Source organism: Theobroma cacao, chromosome 2, assembly GCF_000208745.1.
Source record: "Theobroma cacao cultivar B97-61/B2 chromosome 2, Criollo_cocoa_genome_V2, whole genome shotgun sequence".
NCBI classification, from domain to species: domain Eukaryota; kingdom Viridiplantae; phylum Streptophyta; class Magnoliopsida; order Malvales; family Malvaceae; genus Theobroma; species Theobroma cacao.
The window spans coordinates 24,638,265-24,651,476 of record NC_030851.1 but is presented as its reverse complement, the minus strand read 5'-3'; the positions used below and the strand labels follow the sequence as shown (position 1 = coordinate 24,651,476).

The window sequence follows — 13,212 nt, the reverse complement described above, 5'->3', positions numbered from 1 at the left end:
GAGCATAAATTTGCTACACTGGTACCGTATGCAAAATTTCTCCAGACAATCGAATGGGACAAGATAAAGACAGCCCCTCCCCATCCCTAAAATCCAACCATACACGTGTCCACACCTCCTCTTCCTGCGAACGTGTTAACCCCTCGTTTCCTCTCATCAATCGCCAATCTTTAACAATCCGCCCACTCGCAACCGTCGGATCTGTCCACTCCCATTGTCCCCAAAATATCCACAGTGGAATCAATATTTTGCATTTGGATACTCTACAACAATTTATCAAAGAAAGGCTAAATCGGTCCTTACACAATTTTTTAAAGAAATGCATATTTGTATTTCCTTATTTTGAAAAATCACGACGATAGGAAACCGGCTAATAAAAAAAGGGAAAAGCAAAAAAAAAAAAAATTTGTTTATTGTTTTCTTCTTCCTCCGCCCATCCATTTATTCGGTGCCTGTTTTAAGCCCATCTCTTCCTTTCAATCGCCTTTCTTTTGTTTATTTTTCTCAATTGCATTGACCATCTTGCCCTTCACCTGTCGAATTAGATCCCATTTCAAGTCTCTCCAATCTTTGTTCTTCGATCCGCATAGAGAATCGATTACTTCAAATTCTTAGTACAGAAGAGAAATCCAAGGAATTTTTTTTAGTTATGTTGGGGACAGGATTGGAATTTAGGAGAGTTCGTGGAGAAGATCGGTTTTACAATCCGGCCAAGGCGAGGAGAGCGAACCAGAATCAGCAAACCGATCAACTACAGAGAGCTCAAAGCGATGTTACGCCGACTCAATCAAAGGATAAACCGGTGGTGGCGCATATGAACCGGCATTCGGAAAAGGGGGTTGGTTCAACTGACCATCCTAAACCGATGCTGGTTTCCGCTTTTGAACCGGTTGTTTCTCCTTTGAGTAATTTAGAGCGGTTTTTGGACTCGATCATGCCTTCCGTTCCTGCTCTTTATCACTCGAAGGTTTATTCAATCTCAAAAATGACGAGCTTTTCTCTCTTTTTTGTTTTGGATTTTTAATTGTTTTTGTATTTGTTTAGTTTAAATTATTTAGCGTTATAGATATATTTCTCTTAAAGCTTGTTGTGATATGAAGTAAAAGTAAAAAAATAAAAAAACGTTTAAATTGAACTGCTGATCGAGTAATAAAAGTCCACTTTAAAAATGTACGTTTGGTGTAATTTAGGAACATTTTGGGAGATTTTGTATACGTTTTTGTGAAATGTGAATGATTTTTGAAACTGGGTGTGACAGACGACGATGAGAGGGTGGCGGAGGTGTGACGTGGAATTTCAGCCATATTTCGTGTTAGGTAATTTATGGGAGTCATTCAAAGAGTGGAGCGCATATGGAGCAGGAGTCCCACTAATTTTGAATGACTGTGATTCCGTTGTTCAGTATTATGTACCTTATTTATCTGGCATTCAAATATATGCCGATTCCATGAAGCTGTCTGCCAAGTCAAGGTAAATAATACATTGCTAGCATTCAACTTTATTCCATCTAGAGTTTAAACCTGTGGGTCTTTTAGTATTTACTTCTTCTTAACTTGTTAATTTTGTGTTTTTCATTCTCTTTTGTTAGCTATCTCAATATTGTTATTAATTTTAATTTTGGGTCTGATTTTTATGGTTCTCTGAATTTCATGTACTCCTTTTTTTGAATGGTTCTGTATGGTTGGATGATTATTATATTCCTAGCGAGCGGGCTTCCTGCTTGTTTTGAACTGAAATAATTCCTTTCCATTTTATTCGATTAAAATGTGGTTCTCTTCTTCAAGGGTAATCTAGTGTGAACTATAAGCAATGAGTTTATTATCGATATATAAAGGTCACTGAAATTAGATAGTAGTTTAATTGCTAGCAGACAGTTTTTGGTGAGAGTTTGGTTCTAATTCCCACATTGCCGCAAGTTTCCTGCAATGCATGACTTGGATTTAGTTCATCGCGTGGTTTTAGCCTTCATCTTCCAGTGGTGAGGATAATATTTTTATAACTTCTCTTGTAGCATTTTCTAGAAAGGTTACAATAATTTCTTGGTGTGATGAGTCCGATCTCTGTCCTTCCTTTTGCGAATCCTTTGTATTGTGTCCTAATTCCTATTTAATGCGAAAATGCTGTGCACACTTTAACGATCTGAGTATTATGCTGACAATTTTGAAGCTAATTAATTAATGTGTTAAAGATAATTTATGAACTTAAATATTTGTTATGGGAATATCGACACAATGATTTTGTTTCTGATTTTTCAATAAAAAGTTGGCTCTATATAGAATTGAAATGGTAGTTATTTTTTTTTGCGAAGCTCCACCCAGCTTAAGAGTTTTTGTAGACCTGTCAGCCACTGTCCCTCTCACCCACACATACTCACCTTTATTTTTTTGGCTTAGTAGTTTGTAAACAGTTTTTGTAGTTTGATACTTGCATCAGAGAAGAAAATAAAAGTATTTTGTGTGATATTCACTAATTATTGATTCCCTTTATGATAGGCAGCCAGGTGAGGACAGTGATAGTGATTTTAGGGACTCAAGCAGTGATGGTAGTAGTGATTGTGAACCTGAAAGAGGAGCAAATGTTTTGAGGGAAAAAAGAAATCATCACATGGCAAGTGAGATATCTCTTAGGATGGATAGATTATCCATGGGAGATCAGCAGATTGCACTTCAAGAAGACTTGTCTAGTGATGAGGGTGAATCTGTCAATTCTCAGGGTTGTTTGATTTTTGAGTATCTTGAACGAGACCCTCCTTATAGCCGAGAACCTTTGGCTGACAAGGTCCGTTTGTGTTTCTCTCTCTCTCTCTTACAGCAGGAGTGGTTTAATGTCTGGATAAATACTTTTCTCATTTTTGGTCACTTCCTGACCTTAATCTGTGGCAACAGATTTCAGATCTGGCCTTCCGGTTCCCTGAACTGAAGACTCTAAGAAGCTGTGATTTACTATCTTCCAGCTGGATTTCTGTTGCATGGTATTATTATCATTTTTGCTTGGCCTAATATTTCTTTTCAAACTCGTCTTGGCATATGTGACTGAAATGTTATTATGAAATTGTTGTAGGTATCCAATTTACAGAATACCTACTGGACCTACCTTAAAAGATCTAGATGCTTGCTTTCTGACTTACCATTATCTTCATACACCCATAGAAGGTAACAAAGGATTTTCATTTTAATATTTATTTATTTTGAATTTGTGTGAACTAGGGAATGATGCTAGGCTTTCTTATCGAATGTTCTGTTCCGGCTTTCACTTATAATTGTGAATCTTTTAAATCTCTAACAATCTCTGTGAATTATTTTGTCAAATGGTGCTGCAGTGTCCTTGATATGTGTCTAACTACTTAAAATATGAAGAGTAGTTTCAAGTGCTTTAAGAGCAATATCTTCTTCTCTTCGTCGCTTTTCCTTAAAGGTTTCCCACTGTTTGACTACAAAGTAGTTACTGAAAATCTTACTCCTTTGTTTCAACAAAGTCCTATTTTTAGTTCACTTTTTTAATATATTGTTGATAGAATTGTCTTTTATAGGAATTTTTGTAGCTGAATGATTCCCAAAATACTGATCGCATAACCTAACTTGTCTTTAATCAGTAATAGTGTGGGGTTGCATAAATTTTCAGTACCATCCATGTATTGTCAAAGAAAACTTATATGTTATTTCTAGTTGTTTTTATGTAACTTATTGTGTTGGTTTCTTTTAGGTGGACAAAGTGCTCAGGCACCAGTTCTAACATATCCCAATGACATGGATGGTGTTCCGAAGATGTCTTTGCCTGTTTTTGGTCTTGCTTCATACAAGTTCAAGGGTTCCTTGTGGACACCTAATGGAGCAAGTGATCGTCACTTGGCAAACAACCTCTTTCAGGCTGCTGACAATTGGTTGAGACTTCTTCAGGTCAATCAGCCAGATTTCACATTTTTCTGCCGCAGGTGATATTCAGATATTTCTGTAACAGTAGTACTCCTGTCATTCCAGAAGTGAAGTGCAATAATTACTTGTCGAACATCACCTGCAAATTATAATCCCTCCGTTTTGGAGGTCAAGGCCAAAAGTTCAGTTTGGGGTGATTGTCTTTTGTAATAGTTTATAAAAATTGAGAAGAAAAAGTCTTAACACAGAATGCTTTGGAGTGGAAGTGAAGAAGTGAGCTTTTGCAATAAGGCTTTAGTGGAAATGAATGGAGAAAATTTAGAGTTAGAAGCTGATGGAGAGCTGAGCTCAGCTAGTGTAAAGGTGGTTTCACTTGCTATCAGCATATGTTAGTTATATCTTGCTTGTTTTGTTTCATGTTTTTATTTATAACTATGGTTAAGTTGTGGAAAACCAGGCCTTTTTTTCCTGTCCTGATGATCAAAATGTAGGATTTCGTGTTTTACTTAACATTTAAAGGGGATTTTGGTAGGGTCGTTGTATAAGTGCCGGCTTTGAGCTATCCCAGATATGTGTTGTAATGCTAACGTTAATTAATTAATCATCAGAAAGAACAGTGTGTTTAGAGAATTGGTATTAATGAACCGATATGATTAGGTAATTGGTGTTTTTGGTTGTTTGGCTATAAACTATGCTCTGAATAGCTTTTGTTCTACTTTTTGTTTCCCCATTACTTGTAATGCAGATATTATGAGCATGCCTTGGAGCTTTGATCAATTTAGAAAGCATCCACTTTGCTTCTTAAACAGTTTTGCAATGCTTTCAATTTATGTCTTTATGACAGGATCATTTTTGTTGTCACTGTCATTGAACAAAGTTTCATGATCATGGAACATGGTGCTGAAGAATTACTGGAATGGAGTCTGAATGTTTCATATTTTTGTTTCCTTCCTGAATATTGATTTGGTTGGTTTTCAACCTTATTGATCATGAGTTGCGTATTTTTCAGATTGGGAAAGTCCCGAAAATCACATTCAATTGATGATCAGTTTTCTCAACACAAATCAGTCGTTGTCTCTGTTGAACTTGGATAGTAATATATATATTTTTCCCCTTCTAACAAATAAACTAAAGCCATTTGCTGCATCTCATTTTCAAGGCTATGGTTGACAGTCTGTAGGGGTGTCATATGCAGCCGTATGGTATGCAATGGGAGGTGAAAATCAGTTGGGGGTCAAAAGTCCCAACTCCGAAATTTAATTTTTTTTGTATTAAATGCTAATGGTGGTATTGAATATCTTGCTTTATCTAACCTGATTAAGTATAATTAAGATATATGTTGAGAAAAAAAAAATATAATTAAAGATATCTTGTAATTGAATTCCATATAGATTGTAAAATTATTACCCATCATGGATTTAAATAAGATTCAAGTTGTAGTTATAAAATATCTGCTATTTGAATCCGATTGTACATAATATTTTGAAGTTTAATTTCATATATTATCTTGGAAGTGCTGTCATCAAGAATTTTCTCAGAATTTACAATTTGGCTTTCCTGGTTTAGAAATCTTCATTGGGGAAGCAAGGAAACAAAAACGTCAAAACCCAAATAAAAATGCGACCACTAAAAAGAAAGAGAATTCCAGCAGGAAGGTGAGGAAAAGTTAAAAAAATCAGCTTTCCTCATCCTCTAGGTCTTGGAGCTTTCTGTCCAAGGCCTCTGAACATATTTGAGACATATTGTTGTAGAATGTCTCCAAATCAGATCGTTGCTCTATTGACATCTTCCCCATTATAGCCCTTGCAACCTCCTTTCTCTCCTCATTCTTCTTCAATTTTTCTTTGTATGTTGAACCATTCCTTACTGTTGCACCCACTTGCTTCAGCCTGTTCTCCTGCTGTAAACTCAATAGGTTGTTTGCCTACAGCTGCATCAACCAACCATTTCAGAATTTCAGTTTGAGTTGAACATATAAAACAAAATATTAAAAATGACCAAGAATTATCAGTTTGTGCTAACCTCCAGAAAATTGGCTCCGACTTCCAGTTCAGATTCTTGGCCTGAAATGATTCTGCTGCCTGAAGTATACATGCTGCTTGCAATAGAGAAACTTTGAACAATTATCTTTCTTTTCTTCTCCATTTCCTGGTTAAGCTGAAGAGTCTTTGGCACAGAAACTGAGCTGCTAAGTTTTTTCTCATAAGCAATCACTGCCTTCACGAACTCCTGCATAATCACAATCATGCAGATACAATTATATATACCCTTGTCCTTTCAGGTACTATTGGAAGTTTTAGTCAAAACCTAAGCTCTATCCAGATCATTATCAATGACTTGTGCTCAATTATAGTGGCATGAATACCCTTTGTGCAACATTTATACCGAAAACTGAACAAAAGAAAAATTGCAATCCAAGTGAGTCTATTAGTACCTGATATGCACATGCACATTGAGGATAATCAAAATCATCTGAATCTGGTTGCCGCATTCGCTCTGGATGAAACTGAAGGCCCATGATAAATTTACCCTCTTCAGGATTATAGGCACCAGGGTCATAATACCCTTCCACCAAACCATCTGGAGCAAAAGCCAGTGGCACAAATCGCGGAGCTAATTTCTTTGTACGTTGGTGGTGATAACTATTCACCATGATTTCCATTTCAGTTTCATCCAAAGAATCTTGAAACCATTGATGCAGAGGAGTGTTTTTTACTACCTTCACCACATGCCTATGTCCATCATAGTTATCGTAGTTTATATGATCTACTCTCTGCTCTCTTAAGTTTTTCTTTGACAGTTCTTTTTCTACATCGTGATATAATGTACCCCCACAGGCGACATTCAGGACTTCTGACCCTCTGCATATGCCCAAAAAGGGTATGTTCCTTTCGAGACAAAGCTTAGCAAGCCTTTAACTCTATTGCATCTTTCTCTCTGTCAGTGCAAGTATCACTTGCATGGAGTTGCCTAATCTCTTCAAGTTCCTCTGTTGAAAAATCAGAGAGTTTAGCATCATAAAGGGATGGATCAATATGCTCTCCTTCACAAAGAAGAAGGCCGTGGATAGGCTCAACGCTTTGCAGCAGCATGTGGACTCCGCTCACTCGTGGGGCAATCACAGGCACAGCTCCATAGCTTACAATGAGATCTAGATGATATTCTCCTGCTAAAAAAAGGGGAAAACACCGTACCAGTCAGTTAGCACGCACTAATGTCAATATAGAACACTAGGTCTATGCCTATTACAAGTACATTCTATTAGCTTTCGTCATAAAGCTATATTATTATACCCACAAATTTATATCTCTGCATGCAGGCAATTTCAAGTTGGAAATACAGCAACAAATTAATGAAATCAAGAGAGAAAGAAACGGAACGAACCCACAAAATCCACGAACTTGTACTTTCGAACAGTTGGGCGGGAGACAATTAGGACCCTCGGAAGAGACATGGACTCCGTAACCAGAAGGCGTGCCTTAAGTCTAGCAGGGGATAGAGAGGTAGAAAAGCTTGGAAAACAAAATTGTAGTGATGCAAAGCTTAGGAGAATTGTAACCTATATTTAGAATGGGAATTTGTGAAGGTTACGGTTTGATTGTATCTCAGATTTTGAGTAGCAGAAGAGCAGAGCAAATTCCTTGTTCTTTCCCAAATTTATGTTTGCCTTATTCAGTGTTTGCGTTATCTTAGGTTAAGTTCAGTCCTACTTTGATCAAATGCTGGATTAATTGGCTGCCATGTTTCTCCTCTACGTACAATGGATTTTACTTTATAAATCAGTCTACCTAATTCAATCAATATGATTAATTATGTTGAACACATTTTTCCTTTATTATTTGCAAGTTGAGAAGAAAATATTAAAAAATTTAAAAAACTATTAAGAAATATGAATTATGAATTATGTTGAGCCGGTAGTGTTGCTTTTTGTTCTCTCAAAAATAGTAAAAAAAAAAAAAAATTCTAACGACGAGGAAGCTGGTAAAAGAGCCCACTTTATTTAGGCAATCATCCAAGTAATCTAACCCACTTTATTTAGAGACCTTAAAAAACCCAAGTATGTATAATTAAAATCTTTCTCAGCAACAATATAATAAGACATTAACATTAACTCAAAACTTAAGAGGATAAATAGATAAGTTGAAAGGATTATATAGATGCTATAAGAGCATGTATTCTCCAAGACCAACTATGCTTTATAAATGAATCATTTGGGATAATGTTGTCCTACTTCTTATCATGCTCTCGTATCAATGTTTCTATGTTCTATGTTTGAATTATTGAATATTATACATTCAGCCATAGGAAGCATATTAGATATTAAATTGCATTAAATCAAAGTTTGTGCAGCACCCTATATGGAAATTTTGGGTTTGCAATCATGAATATGAATCTATTCGACTTTGATAAGAAGAAAAAAAAAATACCAACTTATTCAACTTTAGTTTAAATCTATAACCCTCGTCCTAACAAAATGCAAGCCCTATGATTGTTCACTCCAAAATGTAACTGAATGGATGTAGAAATTAATAAAAGAGAAATTGATGAGAATTGGAACGATGTTATATTTTTGGAATCTCATATTAGAGAAATTTATGAATAAACAAAGAGCAACAGAGTTAAAGATCTAACCAATTAAGCGTAATTCCAACTTGACATGAGTGATTCGATTCAACAGAGTTCACCTTGACAAGAATGCACGAGTTACTCTCCTATTTGATCAACAAAAGAATAAGAAAAGCTTGACCGAGATGAAGTCGAATCTTCTTGATTCCTTTTGCAGTGGTTTGGATTACATTCATTTTTATATGTACTCAAAATTTTCAGGAATAACACGTAGTTAGCTCTAATTTAATTATGATTTTATCTATTTTTTTAACAATTTAATTTGGTTTAATTTCTACCATCACTTCAATTTATCAATCAATCGCAATTATAATTAAAAATTGATGACAACATAAGATAGAGCAAAGACAACTTTATTGCTTTTAGAGAATATTTACTTACCATTTAATTGAATCTATTGATTTGTTTAAAGTATAAAAGTGCTGGTCTGACTCTCTACGTACCAAGGTGGAGGGTTCTGAGAAGCAACAAAATTTAGGATCTTTAACCCTGGGATTTTAAAATACTGCAAGTTATTCTTCCAAAAAGCACCAAATTATGCATTTTTAATTAAAAAAATACATTTAAAGCCTATCACCGGAGGATTTCTGACAAATGGAAGTAAACAAAAATAAGAATTTGGTAAGACAAGAATATTACACATCCGTCAGCGGTGAGAGGAGAGAAATATGCTGAAAAGCTGCGATAAGTTTTGTATGTTGAAAAATCACATAAATTAAGAACCTGGAAGCGGGGCCTTTGGCTCACCCGTAAAGCTGCAAATCAAACTTCAAAAACTTTCATCAGTTAATTATTACAATTACCATATAAACATCCTTATGAGATAAGAACCACAACTCTCAAGTACCAACAAGTTCCTAGTAGTCCAAGGACTAGAATTCAAGCTCCTCTTGGCTTAAAATATTAGAGTTCTTTCCTTTTATTCTTCTTGTGATATCGGCTGCTTTCAAGATCCATAAATTTGTTCTTTATAAGAGGCTTGTCTGTTGCATATCGAAGAATATGTAAGCTCAGTACACAAACCAGCATCAAATGGAAGGTGCTTTGGGGACTAGATTACAAATTTTCAATTGAAAATTGATTACGTTGTCAAACTGGAACCATTAAATAAAATATAAACAAATGACCTAGAATTTCACCCCGCCACATTCAGAAAAGCTATTCTTCATGCTCAGTCTATAAATACTAAAGCTTCAGGTTCACATCTCCACGCCTCAAAAATCAATCAATTCTCTTTTCACTCTTCCTTTGATCATTTCCCAGATCACTAGTAATCATGGGTGTTTTCACTTACGAATCTGAGGTTGTTACGACAATCCCACCAGCCAAGATGTTTAAGGCTTGTATCCTTGATGGCGACAAGCTCATTCCCAAGATTGTTCCTCACGCTTTTAAGAGTGTTGAGTACATTGAAGGCAATGGTGAGCCTGGGAGCATCAAGAAAGTTACTTTTAGCGAAGGTTATTTAATATATATCCAACCAATGCCTAAAATAACATATTGAATTTGAAGTTAGAAGTGTTTCATTTGTCTCTAATAACGATACTCTATATTTTGCCTTTCCACACGCAGGAAGCCAATTCAATTACATGAAGCAGAAGGTAGAAGCACTAGACAAGGAAAATTTTGTGTATAGTTACAGTGTGATCGAAGGAGATGCTTTGATGAACATGCTTGAGAAAGTCACTTACGAGACCAAGTTAGAACCCTCACCGGCTGGGGGATCCGTATGTAAGACTACTAGTAAGTATTACACCATTGGTGACTTCGAGCTCAAGGAAGAGGGAATCAAGGCAGGCAAAGAAAAGGCCTTGGGAATTTTCAAGGCTGTTGAAGCCTACCTCCTGGCAAATCCTGATGCCTACTGAAAGTCCCAATATTGAGATAGCATCCACTTCAATGATCATACAAATGTGCTTGAGTGAGAGAGTTGCCTTTTCTTTACTTTTTTGATTACTTTCTAGTTTTTCCAGTTGTTGGTCCATGTGACCTTCAGATTGCTAATAAGAGTTCATAGTTTGTCCTGAAATACGGGAAGCTTGAACTGTAAATGTCAACTGCAACACTAAATAAAGGATCATGGTCAAAATTTACTAATAATTGTTGTGTGGTCAAGCTATCTTATGTGAATGATGAGTGCATTATCTTCACCTTTCAAGATTTACAAATTATTGAACATAACAAAGTCAAGTTGCAGAAGCAATGTGAAACTGTATATTTCTGACACAAATTCCTTAACGCAACCTGTTTAAGCTTACATCCTGGCAAATTCTGATGCCGACTGAAAAATTGCAATATTATCACTTCAGGAAAGTCTTTCTCGTCTGCCCATGCTAGTACAAAATGGATATCCATTTGTTTTAAAGTTATTTTTGGTCTGTTCTATCATGGGCAACTCTGCCTTTTGTTAGCTAATAAAAGTTTCATGTTCTGTTCATCAGGCCTAGGTAAATTTGCAAAGTTATATCCAGCTGGAACTAGAATCAATGGAGTGCAATTGCTAAACAAAAAAACATTTGGATTAGTAATGCAACCAGCATTTTACTTGCACTAGTTTAAGTCTCCAAGACCTTGAGGAAGTTAGACTTGTAAATTCACATATTTTACCTCATTCTTGAAATATAGTGTTATCGAATTTGCACATTCAAGTACATGTATCGAACAAGTAATATAGTGATGAATTAGACTATCGTTCCTACGAAGATTTGTTTTTAAAGTTTTCGTAAGTACAAAAATTATAAAATAAATTAATCTTATTTAAGTAATCTGAAAATTAAAGAAAAACTAATTAAGAACAATTAAAAATCATCACTAAATAAACTAACAAACTAAATAAGTTGAGAAAAGCAGTATGTTAAAGACCTAGCATTATGGGTTCATTCAACATTTTATCTGATACCAGCTTTTCATGTTATTTATCCTTTTTGGGTGGTTTTACTAGCCTAGAATCCAAAGTTATGGACAAGTCTCTATTGAGTTACTTGTGCAAATACTTAATTTAATTAGTTCACTATATGTCTATAGGAATCAATTAAATTAAGTTCATTAAGTAAGCATCCTAATGTGGCTATGTATGGCAATTGACGTATGTCTACCCAAATCGCGAATCAGATAACCTAAGTGACATGAACATACACTATTCAAACCTTAGTCCAATCTAAAATCTTTTTGTCGAGTCTCAATTAGATTCACAAATCAGTTAATTGTTAGCTAGACAATCAAAAGCATTAAGAACATATTTAAATAAACAAAACTACACTCATTCATGATAAATAAAAGAGAAACTAATATTCAAACCACATGTTGAAATCCACCACAATCTTGGGAAAATAGTTTAGCTTATAATATCAAATAAAAACAACATCCAAAGAAATTTAGCTATGAATCTAAGTCAAAGACAATAAGAAAAACACAAAAGTAGAGAAAGAAACTAAGTGTTGAAGTTTTGCAATCTCAATTCTTTCTCAAATTCTCTTGTTTTCTTACTTTGTTCTTGGCTCCAAATCTCCAGAATAGTTGCTTGTTGCCTCCTCTTTAAAACCTCTAAAAAAGGTCCCTTAAATAGGCTCCAAGTGACTTAATTTTCAAAATCCCATCAAATTTTTATTTTTGAAAAATTGTCCAATGCTGCGGCCTTGATTTCTTGGAGCTGGGATGCTGAATTTTTTTCCTTGGAAGCATCGTAGTGCTACTCTTTCAGCGCTGCGGCACTGGGCTCTTGGAAAATGCATAGTGCACTTTTTTTCACTAGCGCTGCAGCCTTGTTTTCCTAGTGTTGCGACGGTTTATCAACTTCAAACATGATTTTCACCATGATCTGGTCCAAACTAGCAACATTAGTAAACAAAAAAAAAAAATTTGTATCCTTGTCTCTTAAATTTCTAATGGCTCAAGAATCACGTTAATTAGACTTCTGAGTTGAAAGATATACTCAAAATACCCGATCATGTCAGTCCATGCATACTGCTGCAGTGCTCTGAATTAGACAAATATTTGGATCATGATCCGATTAGAGCTAGGCAAAGTGGTAAACATAAAAGTTGTAACCCTTTCTCTTTAATTCTAGTGGTTCAAGAATCATTTTATTTGGAGTTTTGTAGAAAGCGATATGGTCAAAATACCGAAATATATACGGATGAAGTCATCAACATACTTGCATGGATTTTCATCAAATTTCCTACAAAAGTAATAAGAGAAATAAGCAATACTACTCTTAATGTAATTTAAAACAAAAAAATATAAATTAAACTCAAATAACTTAAATTACATACTTAACATGTAATCAAACTTAAACTAAAAAAACTCCTAAAATGCTAAAATCTGAACATAAAATCTCAAAAGTTTAGCTACTTAAGCTCCCAAAATGTGTCAAAATAACTCTATATAATAGAGTTACCATATAACAAAACAGTAACTGAAGCAAATCATCCTTAGATAGTCTAAGTCTTTTCTTTAGGTGTTTCTTTTCTCACTTATGATAATGAACTAGTAAACCAAGTTACCATCCTTCTTTGTCTTAATTATATTGAAATTCTGCAGCTTGTTTTGATGCCAAAAGGCCCCATGGGCACCATTTATAATGAAATGGTAAAATGGAATTGTTTCATGATCATTCCTTTCTTCCTTCTAGACATTTAAATAGATTAATATTATAGATGTGGTAAAAATTTGATTGTTTATTTGTTCACTCTGTGTGCAGAAAAAGTACTAGTAG

The 13,212-nt window shown here is 35.0% G+C and overlaps 2 protein-coding genes and 1 pseudogene across 2 annotated transcripts; 2 read left to right on the top strand and 1 right to left on the bottom strand.

The window, feature by feature from the left end:
- Window positions 400-4,541, top strand: LOC18609173. The gene is made up of 6 exons (XM_018116332.1): window positions 400-967; window positions 1,259-1,470; window positions 2,493-2,778; window positions 2,886-2,971; window positions 3,061-3,152; window positions 3,703-4,541. The coding sequence occupies exons 1-6, from the start codon at window positions 650-652 to the stop codon at window positions 3,933-3,935; spliced, it is 1,227 nt and encodes a 408-aa protein (XP_017971821.1). The 5' UTR covers window positions 400-649; the 3' UTR covers window positions 3,936-4,541.
- On the bottom strand, window positions 5,395-7,326 carry LOC18609172 (annotated as a pseudogene).
- LOC18609171 (major allergen Pru ar 1) lies at window positions 9,775-10,366 on the top strand. Its single transcript, XM_018115179.1, has 2 exons — window positions 9,775-9,958; window positions 10,071-10,366. Exons 1-2 carry the CDS (start codon window positions 9,775-9,777, stop codon window positions 10,364-10,366), a joined length of 480 nt encoding a protein of 159 aa, XP_017970668.1.

Excerpts from the sequence above, each read along its gene's own strand:
- LOC18609171 (XM_018115179.1), top strand. The coding sequence starts at position 9,775 with ATGGGTGTTTTCACTTACGAATCTGAGGTTGTTACGACAATCCCACCA. Across the intron at positions 9,959-10,070 it reads GAAAGTTACTTTTAGCGAAG|GAAGCCAATTCAATTACATG; the intron begins GTTATTTAATAT and ends TTCCACACGCAG.
- LOC18609173 (XM_018116332.1), top strand. The coding sequence starts at position 650 with ATGTTGGGGACAGGATTGGAATTTAGGAGAGTTCGTGGAGAAGATCGG. Across the intron at positions 1,471-2,492 it reads AAGCTGTCTGCCAAGTCAAG|GCAGCCAGGTGAGGACAGTG; the intron begins GTAAATAATACA and ends CCTTTATGATAG. Across the intron at positions 2,779-2,885 it reads GAGAACCTTTGGCTGACAAG|ATTTCAGATCTGGCCTTCCG; the intron begins GTCCGTTTGTGT and ends CTGTGGCAACAG.